The following is a 14,414-nucleotide window of genomic DNA, read 5'->3' as shown; positions in this document are numbered from 1 at the left end:
TACACTGAAGTCACAGATCAGATCATGAGTCATGGCCATTTCTATGTTGTTTTGTTTTTTTTGTCATTTATATTTATTGTTCTGATGCTCTTGCCAAATGAGTTTTGTCTTCAAGGAGATTCATGAAAAGGATTTTTTTTTGTAAATACAGGTACTTGATATCTTTAAATCATAAAACTGAACTGGGTAAGAATTTCCAGAACTAATGGGAAAGTTGCATTCAAACAAACAGGAATTAATTAACATAGGACTAAGTGAATTAAAGATGCTTATAGTTTTTGTAACTCTTATTTGAAATATTGCTGGTTCTATAGTGTTTGCTCTAACAAATTGAGGAAGTTTTCTCTTGAAATACCTAGGACTTACAGAAATGTGATGAAGTATTCCTTTGTGAACAAATGGAAACATTTCCCTTTTTTCCCTACCTCAATGCCACAGAAGTCCGAAACTCTCAGTGAGTATTCTTTCTTTTCCTGTCAAGGATAAGCATTTGTGTAAGTTCAATGAGCCTCTCTTCTTCTTGTAACAGGACACCATCGGAAATGTTGGTTATCCTACCGAGGCTTCGACTGAAATGTCATATTTCAGAGAGACATGGTAAGACAGCAGATACTACCGGGCAGCTTTAAAGAAATAAGGTTGACTTTATGCAGCCAATCAAGCCCCTTAGAAATGCTGGCCTGATCCCTTGCTGACAGAGTTCCCAGCAGCCTTACCAGGTGAGTAGACAAAGTCAATTCCTGGCAGGTGCAGGTAACCTCAGGATTTATTCAGGGCCTCAAGAAGAGGTATTCACCTGAATCTACAGGGATTGTAGACAAGTCTGACAGCAAGTATTTGACTTGGCTTCTGGCCTTGAGAGGTTATTAAAAATTCAATCTAGAGATTATTTATAAACATTTCAAGCAAAGAAAGTCATTAAAAAAAACTCCTATGACCAATCACTATTCTTTTTATCATTATTATTATTATTTTATATTTTATTTATTTTTGAGAGCAAGAGAAACAGAACACAAGCAGGGGAGAGGCAGAGAGAGAGGAAGACACAGAATCCGAAACAGGATCCAGGCTCTGAGGTGTCAGCACAGAGCCCAACGCAGGGTTCAAACCCACAAACTGTGAGATCATGACCTTAGCCAAAGTTGAATGCTTAACCGACTGAGCCACCCAGGCGCCCCACCAACACATTCTTCCTGAGCTTCTGTGGATAATTAAGCCATGTTTGTTAGTCTTGATTTGACTATGTCTGGAAATAAGGGTGATTTCAGAGAGAATAAAAAATAATGTTTCAATAACACATCTTTGTAGATATTAGATTTTAACACTATTTCTTATAAACCAGACTAGGTCCTGAATTCTTCTGGTTTCATCAAATATTTAGCTAGAGTTCTCCAAACTAAGGTTTCCAACCTTCCATCCTCTTGACTAAAGTCATTAAAAACCACAACCACCCTTTTTCCTAAAGTCTTGAAAACTGATACTGGACAACTTGAGGTGAGGTTCAGAGAAACTGGCAAAAGCTCATGTATAAAGAATCATGATGCTTGTTACTGTGAGGATGATAACAAGACCTCATGGACATAGAATCATCTGAACAGCCAAAAAAATGGGAGGAACTCTCCAACATTTTCATAACTCAACTATCACCTTGACCAATTCTGTGTGGCTGGGAGGCCAAAAATCACTCCACAAAATCCAGAATTTCCCCTTCTCCATGGGATTGGCCGTAGACTTCTGGAAATAATGGGTAGCCATTCTTTCCTTATGATATGACTGCATGATGCACTTAGGGATGCCCTTATCTACCAGGACAAGTCACCTCTCACTTGCCAGCAATTCCTCATCATTAGAATATCATTAAGGCTAGTGGCACCTGGGTGGCTCAGTCGGTTAAGCATCTGACCTCGGCTCAGGTCCTGATCTCACGGTTCCTGTGTTCAAGCCCCACGTCAGGCTCTGTGCTGACAGCTCAGAGCCTGGAGCCTGCTTTGGATTCTGTGTCTCCCTCTCTCTCTCTGCCCCTCCCCTGCTCACATTCTCTCTCTCTCTCTCTCTCTCTCTCTCTCTCTCTCTCTCTCTCTCTCTCTCAAAAATAAACAGTAAAAAAATTTTTTTAAAAAGAATGTCATTAGGGCTGGACATCAGGCAAAGAAGCCTTCTTGATGGTTTTACCCCTTAGACATATCTGTCACAGGAGTTGCCTCTATCAATGTAAAATTATAAGTAGATGCTTTAACCAAGCACACAGACATCACCTTTAACCAACCCCAACACATGCTCACCCAGAAATTGAGGTGGTCCTGCAAAACCAAACAGCCCTTAAAATCCTGCTGCAGCTCAAGGAGTAACGTATACTTTCATTAAAACAGTGTTGGGGCAGCTGAGTGGCTCAGTTGGTTAAGAGTCTGACTTCTGCTCAGGTCATATCTCCTGGTTCGGGAGTTTGGGCTCCACATTGGGATCTCTGCTGTCAGCGCAGAGCTCACTTTGGATCCCCTGTCTTCCACTCTCCTTGCCCTTCTACTGCTTCGTGCACTCTCTCTCTCAAAAAGAAATAAGCAGGGAAGGGACAGAGAGGGAGACACAGAATCCAAAGCAGGCTCCAGGCTCTGAGCTGTCAGCACCCATGAACTGTGAGATCATGATCTGAGCCAAAGTCGGATGCTTAACAGACTGAGCCACCCAGGCAACCCAACCCTCCCCCAAAAAAATCGTTTTAAAAGAGTGTTAAATATATGCTTCAGATTACAATAATGCTAAAAGATATGGATACTCATGTTGGTGCTTGAAAGGATCCCTCCCTCTCCTTTAATAACTGGTTAAACTCCACTGTAGGAAGATTTTGGTCAACTATTAAAGGTGTTTTATTTCAGCTTCTCTTCCTGCTGAATGTTGACCCACCAGGGACATCTCTATGCCCTCATTCAGCAGGAAGAAGCTACTGAAGGTGACACCCCTGCCCTAATGCCAAAGAGTTGTATTGTCCACCTGTCAGGGGGATGTCAGGGCCACATTTAGATAACAGGCTTCACCAATGGAAAACGGAGTTAGGCAAAAGGGCCCACAGTGAACACACAGATGCATAAAAAGCAGGCTCATGAAGTGACCCACCTCGAAATGGCCACAGGCCCCAACTATCCAATGGCCTACTTATAACCAGGCACAGTTACCATAAAAAGGGGAATTTCCATATGTTCCCACACTCCCTCATTCTGCCCTATAAGTCTAGCCCCAAACCACTTCCTGGTGGCTCCCTCATGGTGCATTCAATAAACCTCTATCTCCTTTGTGCTGCATTGGGTGAATTCTTACACAACCCACACTGCTGGGTCCCCCAAACATCAGAACCCCCATACGTAATATCTTTGGAGCAATACAAGAAGCCACTATATCAGTGAAATAAAGAAAACAATTATCATAAAATTATCAAAAGTTGTTTAAACAAAAGACATGTTCCCAAAATCTAAGGACACAGAACCCCAGCTACATCAGCTACAACAAAGGCAACACCCCTTCGTCTGGGGCTGCAATGTGGGTTTGCTAGTCACACAGCTGATACGAGGTTTGTGATCTAAACAAGTTTTTAAAAACTCATATAACAACAATTAAAAAAAGACATTATAAAGACAAATAATACAACCAAATAATGGACAAAGAACGCGAGTACACATTTCCCCAGGAAGAGACACAATGGCCAAAAAGCATATGAAATGATGCTCGATGTCACCAATCATCTGGGATCCATCCACAAAATTTAATTGTGCACAGACACGTCTAACCTACTCTATGAGGCCAGTTTATGGTGATACCAAAACCAGTCATATACAAAATGGATTCTACAACGTGACCAAGCGGGATTTATCTGGGAATAAAATGGTTGGTTCAGCAAGCAAAATAGCAGTCATAAACTTTATGAACAGAAGAGAAACAAAAACCCCATGATCACTTACACACAGAAGAGGTATCTCCTTGAACCCACCACCCTCTCTTGACAAAAATGCTCAGCCAACTAGGAACAGAAAGGAACTTCCTCATCCCAGAAAAGGGGCGGCGGGGAAAAGTCCACACCTAACATTTGCGCACCCAGACACTTCTCCAAAGAACATATGCAAATGGCCAGTGGGTCGATGAAAAGATGCTAGACATTCGTCACGCGGGACACGCACCTCGAACTACCAGCAGAGGCCCCTTCGCACCCACCACACTGGCTATGAAGACGCCCCAGGAAGCGCTGGCGAGGACGTGAGCAGGGCGCATTCTCCTTCATTCATCCTGCTGCGGATGTAAGGGGGGCGGCCGCTTTGGAAGAGTCTGGTGGACCCCCAACACGAGCAACGTGGAGTTCCCACCCAACACGGCAGGTCCGCTCCTCGTATCCACCTGCCCCAGACCCGGGAGGACGAGCGCCATCACACACACGCGTGCGCACGCGCTCTGCTCTCCGCGGCACGACTCCCGATCGCCAGCGATGAAAACCACCCAGAAGCCGGGCACCCCTTCCAGACTGAGTAAAGGCGACACGACTGAAGTGCAGTCAGGAGTCCACAGGGGAAGCTCCCCAACCTGCCGCTCAGGGCCAAGGGCAGACACAACACGGAGAGACGCACCCGCACACCCATAATGCATCACTGCTCCTGCAGGAGGAAGGAAGATTATTTCCTGGGGTGGCAACAGCCCAGCCAATGAGAGACAATCATAGCCCAGCCAATGAGAGAGAGCCAGGGCTCAGCCAGTGAGAGCCACAACCCAGCCAATGAGAGACGGCCACAGCCCTGCCAATGCAGGATAGTAGCAGCCCAGCCAATGAGAGACAGTCATGGATCACCCAATGAGAGATGGTCATAGCCCAGCCAATGAGAAGCCCCTGAACGTAGAACACCCCCCCCCCCTCCCCAGTTTGCTCCAACGGACTTCTTGTTTGCACAGTCCCTCCCAATGCCCCCTCTCCTCTAGAAAACAGTAGCCCTCCCTATAGTCCTCCCCTTTTTTCCTCCAGATTTGCCTGTGGTTTTGCTGTGGCATATGTGTCCCAAATTACAATTCTCTGCTAGTCCCAGATAAACCCATTTTTTCCTGGAAAAATAATCTGGTTTCAAGGTTAACAGTTACTTGATCACTGGTGGACCCACAAAAGACCCCAACCACTCGGGGCTGGCGAGCAAACAGGTGCAGGTCCCACAGAGCCCATTGCGCTGCTTTCTCGCGGACCCTGAAGTGGAGGGTAAGTTTTGTGCCAGGATCAGAGCCCCGCTCCCCGGGTCTGCGCTCTCCTGTGTCTGTGCTCTCCGGGGTTTACTGGGGACCTGTCTTAGGGGCTTGTCCTTTCTGAGAGAGCTCATTTGGCTTTTGTTCCGACTATTTTCAGAACTGGACTGTACCTCTTAGAACCGTACCTGTTGGAAATGTGCTAGCCCTTGGTCTGATTTCTTCTGTAAAGAGGCTACCCCTGTAGAGACCAGTGTTTATACATTTTATTCTGGTCTAGAGAAAACCACCATGAAATGGATTCCAGACATCAAAGCGCAGGGAGGGGGGGCTCCCACCTGGGACCCTGACCAGTCTTACGTTTAAAAAGCCATGGTGCGTCCTCATGTGCATTTCTAAAAAGTGAACAACTGAACCAAATGTAATTTAAAATTACAATGGCCTTTATGGGGAACTTTCGATCTCCCCAAACTTGTTTTATTGAAAATTAAATTAGGAAGTCATGACTTCAGAACGTTGAGTTTGATACAGATTTTATTCGGTACCTCAAGACTTGCAAATATTTTCAGGATCTAAGTGTGCCTCTTTCCAAAAGACTATTTCAAATGAACGGAGGCAAACAACTGAAATACGACAAATGGCTTCCAAAGTGTCTTTTTCTCCCACCCCGACTTCACTGCTGCAGACACCCGGCGGCTACTCTACACCCAGGACCTGCCTCCAACCACTTTCCTCAACAAGCTCTGAACTTCCCTTTTCTTCTGAACCTGCCCTTGATCCTCCTTACCTCAGCCTGTTAACCAGGCCTCTTTAAAGGGAAGGCTTCTCAAGATCTAAAACCCCACATTTCTCATGTTCCCTGGACTAAGGCAGAAGTTTCCAGAAATGCCTAGAACCCCCATAAGCTCGCTGAAGAACATAACACAGCTATTCAACTGGGACACACCAACAGGGTGTCCCAGATTGAGATCAATTAGTCCACATGCATGTTGCTGAGGCCCAGGCCACACATGGGATGAAACTAACCCGCGAGACACAGATGCCCACTTCTGGAAAGATGCTTATGACACTCGCTGGAAATCCCCACCGAGCAATTACAGTAGCTTTTCCTAAGATTGTGAATTAAGACAAAATCTAGACTTCCACACAAAAGCCTGATGAACCTGTACGTGGCTGTTGTAACAGACTCCAGCTTGTCTTCAACATAACTTCAGGTCTTTCTTCACATGTGAAATCTACCCAGGCAGCATTTAATGGGCTGAACTGGGATCCTACTTTTTACTTAAAAGGCCCAAGATGGAATGGGACTCCACGTCCACTGCATTTTAGTTATTTTGGCAAACAAGCGGACTCACACCCCACATGGAGGAAAGACAGCCAAAATTCTTAATTCTCACCTACGGCATCTGAAGCCTCCTAAAAACCAAACACCTACAGTTCGCACTACGATTGCAAACAGGCGGGACATGTGAGAGAAGGTTGTCAGCAGCCTGAATGCTCCAGGTGCGGGAGCCCTCCTCCCAGCCCTTCCCAACCCCTCCTCATTGCCAACATCTGGGCCCTAAGGACCACAGGGGCTCTGCCCCAAGTTCCCTCTTGATCTCTGACATGTCTTCAACGCAAAAAATGGAAGCCAGCTCAAGGAAACCAACAGGCAAACTTCTGTTCTACTTCAAAGGGATGTTCTCCTAAATAATAATTTAGCAAAACTAACCAGAGGTGTCCCCAGAATGCGCCCCAGAAATGGAAACACTTTATTAGAAGTCTAACTGTTACTTCAAAAAAAGGGAGAACTCTGGTTTGGGCCAAAGAACAGTCTGGCCCTAGGAGCGATTCTACAATATTCACTACTCACCACTGAACACACAGTAGAGCAGCGGCCTCCAACAACAGGAGAGTGTTCGAGAAGTACTCGTGGAGAAAGACTGAAGCCACAAAAAAACGTGACAACCTCACTGGTCCCACCTGTCCAGTTACAACCCAGGGAAACCCGTTTGCATGAACGGATTTCACACAGCCCCCTCTCTATGAGTATGGGTTAGTCACGGTTCATAGGTTATCTCACTGGCGGAAGCCTTCTCTTGTCCTGTGGCTGCAGTGCTGTGAGAAAAGAGCGTCCCTACCTGGGGAACACCTTGCAAACTTCACAGGGATCCGGGAGCCCAGTTTACCAGCCAGGTGCCGTTCCGTTCGGCCCGTTTTACACCTTCGCTCTGCGTAACACCCAGGATCCTGGGGCTCAGGTGGACTCACTGAAGGCATTGCTGCTACTCAACGGACACCCTGTGTGGAGACACCCCCGCCTCCCAAACACCGTGTCCAAAAGCACTGGGGTTGGTCCTTTTCCATCTCACACCCCCCCTCCAGAGCCCCCCCGACTCCCACCCTGAGAAATCACAGCACGTCATAGGCCCTGGCCCTCGCTCCTTTGACTCTCGGTGACAAAAAGGTGTATATGTTAGTATTGGAAAAAATTAATAGCCTCTTATCAAAATAACCATGCCGTAGGGGCGTCTGGGCGGCTCGGTCGGTTGAGCGTCCGACTTCGGCTCAGGTCACGATCTCGCGGTCCGTGAGTTCGAGCCCCGCGTTGGGTTCTGGGCTGATGGCTCAGAGCCTGGAGCCTGCTTCTGATTCTGTGTCTCCCTCTCTCTCTGCCCCTCCCCCATTCATGCTCTCTCTCTGTCTCAAAAATAAATAAATGTAAAAAAAAAATTAAAAACAAAACAAAATAACCATGCCGTGGGAGAGCAACGTTCACAGTGCCCTCCCGGGGGGAGGAAGACCCTGAGGCCTCCCACCTTCCAACTCCCGAGATTTCGTCTACTGACGCGACCCCTCCTGGTTCCCTCTGGCCTCCCCGGAAAGGCCCCCCGTCAGCATCTGCCCGCCAGCCCCTGTGTCACCACACTCCAGGGCACAGACCCTGGAGGCACGTGGCACATGTAGACACACAGCAAACCCTGACTGCCCTGCACACCACATGGTGACGCAACAGGAAAGGTTTCCCGAACGGCAGCAGACGACATCTGTGCCACAGCCTTCCCGAGACGTCCGGCCCTGGCTTGGGGCCCTTTTTCTCACTGTTGCTTCTTCTCTGCTTCATGGAACTCTCTTCGTGGGGTTCTGGCCTTTCAGGAAAGGGCTCATCAGGATCCCGAGACAAATGAACCGGTCACTTGCCTTTTCTCACGTGTTAGAAGGCTCTAAATTCACAAAAGTCTTTCCCCATCCGAACTATCAGCTGATGCCGTCCTATTACCCAAATTCATGGTCTCTCCATTCACAACCTTACAGGCTGCATTTCTGGGGAACATGTGGTTCCAAACTGCACTTTTGAGAACACTTGTTAAAACATCTTTCAAGTTTTGCTACTTTTTCAGAAACTTCACCACTAAGCTTTGTGTCCCCCCCCCACCCCCCCCCCCCCCGGGACTGTCTCCTCCCAAATGCCCTGGGTTCGTTCTCTCCCTCTGGGTCCCTGGGATTCACCATCTGCCCTCACGGTGGCCCAGGCGGGGACTTCCAGGAGGCCAACAGGACTCCGGGTCTGCTCCACAGGGAGAACTTTCTCCCCGGGGTTGGAACAAGTGCCAATAAACAGTTCAGTGGGCTGCCTTCAGACCCGGGGTCCCGGATTAGGACAAACCATAGAGTTATGCTACTTTTCTTCCATATTTTATTGCCGGTGACTCGTGTGATTCATACAAGTACACGCTCTGCAAGGCGGACACTGCTGATGAACATGGCCTAGATGACAAGTGTCTGACGGCATCTCCCTCCGAACCGTCCCTCTTACTCAGGTGTGGCCTCGACTGGTTTCCGCTGCTCTGCTCGTTCCCTCCAACACGAGCCACGCCAAGCGGGAGACGTCCTTCCTGGCGCTGAGGGACAAATCCACTAAATACAGCAAACCCGCCTCTCACTCCCAGATGCTTCTCAGGAAACACTGAGGTCACACAGAGGAAATGTAGAAATTCGCACACGGAAAGCTCCTTAGGGACGGAGTGGGGGGCCGGCAGGGGGCGCCCTCGCGTCCTGCCCCGTCCTCACCGGGGGCCCCAGCCGCAAGCCCAGCACCCTGCAAGCCCAGCCTGCCTCGGCCGGGACGCCACCTCCCCACCCCCACCCTGCCAGGGGGGAGCCACCGTGCTTCCAGCTCTAGGTTCTTCCACATCCCGTGTTTCCATCCCGGCCCCTCCTGGCCTCTCTAGGAGAGCGTCCCTCTCCTCTGTTCTAGTAACTGCCTGTGGTCCTGTGGTATCTTACACGTTCAGAACTAAATCTCTGCTGTTCCGGAACAACCTCAGTTTTGGGGGTAAAGTAACTGACAGCTTCAATTTACAAGTTACCAGTAACCAGAACACGTGGCAGCAACAGACAGACGGATAAACACCCTGATCGACAAAGAAATGCACAGACAGGCGCCCCTGACTTTAGCAAGTGGCATCAGCAGAGATGGGGACACTTGGACACATGGGGCCAGGGAAGGCTGGTTATCTAAGGGGTAAAAGGAATCATCAGATTCACGGACAATAACCGAGTGTTGTGGATTTAACTGCCACGGAAACAAGAGGAACACACACGGACAGAAAGTTCCAGCACGTGTGATCAGACCTGAGCGATGGAGGAGTTTTCCCACAGAACAAAAGACGGTCGTCTGCACGGAAGAGACGGGGAAGGACAAGTCTACTAACAACGCAAAGGGTGCATCCACGCAGACAACCCAGAGAAATGACACACCCTGACGTGGAGAAAACACAACAGGTAGAAATGAAACAGCCTGAATGTCCCCAGGACGTGAAGGAAACAGATCATCAGGAAGAAGACATGTGAGTTACAGGTCACAACACGCTGGAAACGCTTCCACGGAAGAGGGAACCCACACGTGAGAAATGCTCAGCCCTGGAGGAATCAGAAAAACCAACGTGCGACGTCCAGGAGACCCCGCATCACACCCACGAACTAGAAAACAGGAAGCCAGAAGGGACAGGACCCAGCACTGACGTGTGGTTCACACTCTGCACCCGCGTTTCCTACTAACATGTAAGTTACTCATGAGCTGCAATATGCAATATGTGAGACAGATCAGGGTCACAGCTTTGCAACCCTGGACCCTGCATGGAACCGTCACTAGCATTTGGATGAATCCTTTTTTTTTTTTTTAATCTTTATTTTTAGGACAGCACAAGCAGGGAAGGGGCAGAGAGAGGGGGAGAGAAAAGGGATTCTCCACTGACAGTCTGACAGAATTGAGCTGGATGTGAGGCCTGGCCTTGACCTCACAAACCCGGAGATCACGACCTGAGGGGAAGTCAGCTGCTCAACCAACTGAGCAACCCAGGTGCCTGGGATGAATCCTCTGATCCATGACTCCACCCACCTGGCATGAAGGTGTGGAGCCCCCTGCAGATCCCCCCCAACCCTCATGGAGAAGGACAGCTCTGTCCTGAGATACTTTTCCCCAGGGGACGCTCTCTGGATAAAGCCCCCCAGTAACCCGAGGAAGAAAGGAGGCAGAAAAAACTCGGGCACTTTACACCTGCTCAACGCGAGGCTGGCGGAGGACAGAGCCATCAGTGCTGAGCTGGACAGGGACAGTGCTGCTCACAGGTGACAGGTGACCTGCAGACGCCTACCTGAGCCCTGTGCTCCTGGGTGGTTCAGTTGGTTAAGTGTTAAATCAAGTGAGTCTTGATTTTGGTTAAGGTGGTGATGTCATGGTTCGTGGGTTCGAGCCCCACATCGAGCTCTGAGCTGAGGCTTCAGAGCCTGCTTGGGATTCTCTGTCCCTGTCTCTCTGCCCCTCCCCCTGCTCACACTCTCTGCCTGAAAATAAATAAAATAAATATAAAAAGAGAGAGAAGACTCACAGGAAGTCCCCCTGGCTCACCCACGACAGGGCCATGCACAAAGCCCCCAAGTCCACACTTTGTGCCTCATCTGCGATCAGCTCAGCTGCTTGTCCCTGTGACCAAGGGGCACAAAATGCTGGCTGGTCCCACTTTGCTTTGGCTTCTTTCCTTCCTCCAGACCCCTGAATGTGGGCTTGCTCTCAGGCTGAGCCACACACAGCCCCTCCTGGGGGACAGGGGGGACAGGCTGGCCTCAGGGAACCCCAACGTCAGCACCATACCTGTTCATGCCTGGTTTCTTTCCTCCTCTCCTCCCTTCTACACGACTCTTGAGACACTCGCAGGTCTTAGGCTCACAGTGTCGATGTAGCCCCTGCCCCAAATGCAACTGCCCCCCGATCCCCTGCATGGCCCCTGCCCCTGATACTACAGTCCTCCTCCCCCCTGCACAGCCCCTGCCCCTAATGTAACTGCCCCCCCACTCCCCTTCATGGCCTCTGCACCCAATGTAATAGCCTCCCCTGCCCCCTGCACATCCCCTGCCCCTAGTGCAACAGCCTCCCCTGCCCCTCTGCCCCTAATGCAACTGCTCCCCCTTTCCCCTGCACAGCCCCTGCCCCTAATGCAACAGCCCTCCTACCCCCCTGCACAGCCCCCGCCCCTAGTGCAACAGCCCCCCCGTGCCCTGCATGGCCCCTGATCCTAATGCAACAGCCCCCCATTCCCCCTGCACAGACCCTGCCCCTAATGCAACTGCCCCCCACTCTGTTCTCAGCCCCTGCACCTAATGCAATAGCCCGCCCCTGCCCCCCTGGACAGCCCATGTCCCTAGTGCAACAGCCCCCTGCCTCCCTGCACAGCCCCCACCACTAATGCTACAGTCCCCCTCACCCCTGCACAGTCCCTGCCCATAGTGCAACAGCCCTCCTACCCCCCTGCACGGCCCCTGCCCCTAATGCAACAGTCCCCTCCCCCTTCTTTGCAGTCATTCTTCTCAATACAGGACTCTCCTTACTCAACTCGGATTTTTTTTTTTGACACTGGTTTGACCAACTGTCCACGACCGCCCTTTCCTACCCAAACTTTGCCCAGGCCGCTGTGCTCCCCACAGGCCCCTGAACTGCAGGTGGCCCACACGCTGAGCATCCACTGAGCTGAGGAACAAGGCCCTGGGGACGTGAGCCAATGAGGCCTTCCTCCACCAGAGGGGCCAGATCCTGACACTGGGCCTTCCTGCCCATCCCCCTCTCGCAGAACAGCCAAGCTGGGTTCTGTTTCACTGGAGGGTCCCTGAGATGGGAGCAGGTCCTGTTGGAACTGATTGTAATAAACTGTCCTCAGCCAGGTGCAGATTTGAGGTCATCTCTCAGGTCTGTCACCAGCTGGACCCCAAGCCCACGTGGTTGTACTCACAGACCTTTGCCCCACGTTTCCCTAAGCTGTCCTTTCCAGCTGTCCTCTTTAACTCAGGCAAATGACAGGAACCTGCCCCTGGAGCAGATCGCAGATCGACTGCCCTCACCAGACCTCCAGAGCCCCAACCTCCCTGACCAGTTTGAGGAGCCCCGGGATTCCTGTCTGTGCAGAGGGACCTGGAGGGACCTCTGGAATGACCACCAATTACCTTTACCTCATTATCACACTGAAGTCTCCACTGGGGGAGGAGCACAGCCTCCTGTACATGACATACTCCCTGGGGACAGGCCTGCTGACCTAAGGTCCACCTCCAGCACCCCTCCTTCCACCCCACACAGGACGAGGAGGTTTCCCCATGGAAATATCCATCCAGCCCTAAACCAGAAGAGCCCATCCACCCTCCCTCCGGGGAGTCAGGGCTTTGGAAGTTATTTCCTGTGATCTACTGATCTCTGTATCTGCTGCTAATAAAGTTTTCTTCCTGGGACTGCTCAGTGTGGAGCACTTTCTGACTCACCAAGCAGAGAACTCAGGTTGGTTGGGTGACAGGTCCACCGTGGGTCCCCCTGTAAGCTCAGCGGGTTTAGGGGGTGCCCAGAAAAGCAATCGTTTTAGGACCCCAGCTCCATTCCGTGATCTACGCCTCTCCGGCTCTAATTGCCCAGTACACTCCTTGCATAACTTCCTGGTCCGGGTCAGAATCGCAAAGAAATGGAAAAACAAAAAAGCAATCTCAGCCATTTAAGACTTGAAGGGAACAGCGGGTTGCACACTGACAGTCTGCACCAGGCCAGGAAACAGCCAAACCCGTGAAACTCTCCGCGCGGTTTCCAAAGTGAGAAAACCCTGCATTTCTTACCCGAGATCGCAGCCCAGGACCCCGTGCGCGCGCACCTGCTCCCTCAGCGCGCGCTCAGCCCCGGCCCCACGTCCCACACTTACCTCCGCTGGATTCTAACGTCCAAGTCTCAGCCCCCGGGAGCAGCTCTGGCTCCGTGACCGTCACACTGCACGCGTGCTTTCTGGGCACGTCTTGCAGCTCGGTCCGAGCAACCTCACGCCTGCCTAGACTGCCCCCGACAAAGCTCCCCTTTCTGAATATTCATCGTCACCCTCCATAAAAGACCCCCCCCCCCGGGGAGTCGCGGATTCAGAAGCTATTCCCTGCGGCCTCTTTACGGCTGCAAACAGTTTTCTTTATGAGACAACTCACCCGGACAGTCTCTACCTGTCCCCCACCGAGGAGCAAACTCCTGCTTAGTCAGGTCGTCGCACACGCTCCCCGAATCCCAGGCCTCCCCCCTGCCCTCCCCCAGCCTCCCTTCTCAGTTCCATCCGCCCAGGACCCAGGTGCGGACCCCGGGGAACGGGGACACCCCGCCGCGGCCGCTTCCACCTAGGTCCGGCTGGTCCCATCCGCCCCTCCGGCCCGCGCACTCACCATCTCGGGACCCCGCTCCGCGCCCTCGGGGCGTCCTTCCACGGCGCGCACCCCAGCAACTGTGGCAGCGCAGGATCCGACTGCACCAGCAGCCCCGGCGGAGAGCCACACCCACCGGGCTCTCGCTCGCGCCTGATTGGGTGGTGTGCAGGTCCCGAGCCCTGATTGGGCGATCCTTCAGTCCCTGCGACCTGATTGGATGGGTTCCGAAGCTGACTCTCCCCGAATCTGATTGGATATTGGTCCTGCAGCTGATTTCCTCCCCCCCCCCCCCCCCCAGGCCCGCCCCCTGCCCCTGAGCGACAGGCTGGCGGTACACACGTGTCAGATCCCCCTGCCCGAGGTGGGCTCTCAGTAGAATGCGCTCCGGGCGGACTGAGCCGCCTGTCTCCTCCTCCTTCTGTCTGAGGATCTGACTCAGTTTCTCCGCGGAGCCTCCCTTACGCGGGGATCCGGATCCGGATGTGACAGAATAGAAGGACCCGGTGACCCTTCAG

At 51.4% G+C, this 14,414-nt stretch overlaps 1 protein-coding gene across 1 annotated transcript in view; it reads right to left on the bottom strand.

Moving 5' to 3' along the window:
* Positions 1 to 13,973, bottom strand: part of LOC122213736 (zinc finger protein 77-like) — an 81,397-nt gene extending 67,424 nt beyond the window's left edge. Inside the window, exon 1 of the mRNA XM_042927932.1 lies at positions 13,918 to 13,973. Within this exon, the coding sequence (XP_042783866.1) occupies positions 13,918 to 13,920 (3 nt within the window). The 5' untranslated portion in view covers positions 13,921 to 13,973. The remainder of the gene's footprint in view (positions 1 to 13,917) is intronic.
* Between the last annotated feature and the right edge of the window lie 441 nt (positions 13,974 to 14,414).

This window comes from Panthera leo, chromosome A2 (genome assembly GCF_018350215.1).
Source record: "Panthera leo isolate Ple1 chromosome A2, P.leo_Ple1_pat1.1, whole genome shotgun sequence".
Classification (NCBI taxonomy): Eukaryota; Metazoa; Chordata; class Mammalia; order Carnivora; family Felidae; genus Panthera; species Panthera leo.
The sequence above is the reverse complement of the archived record's forward strand: the minus strand, read 5'-3'. Positions and strand labels throughout refer to the sequence as shown.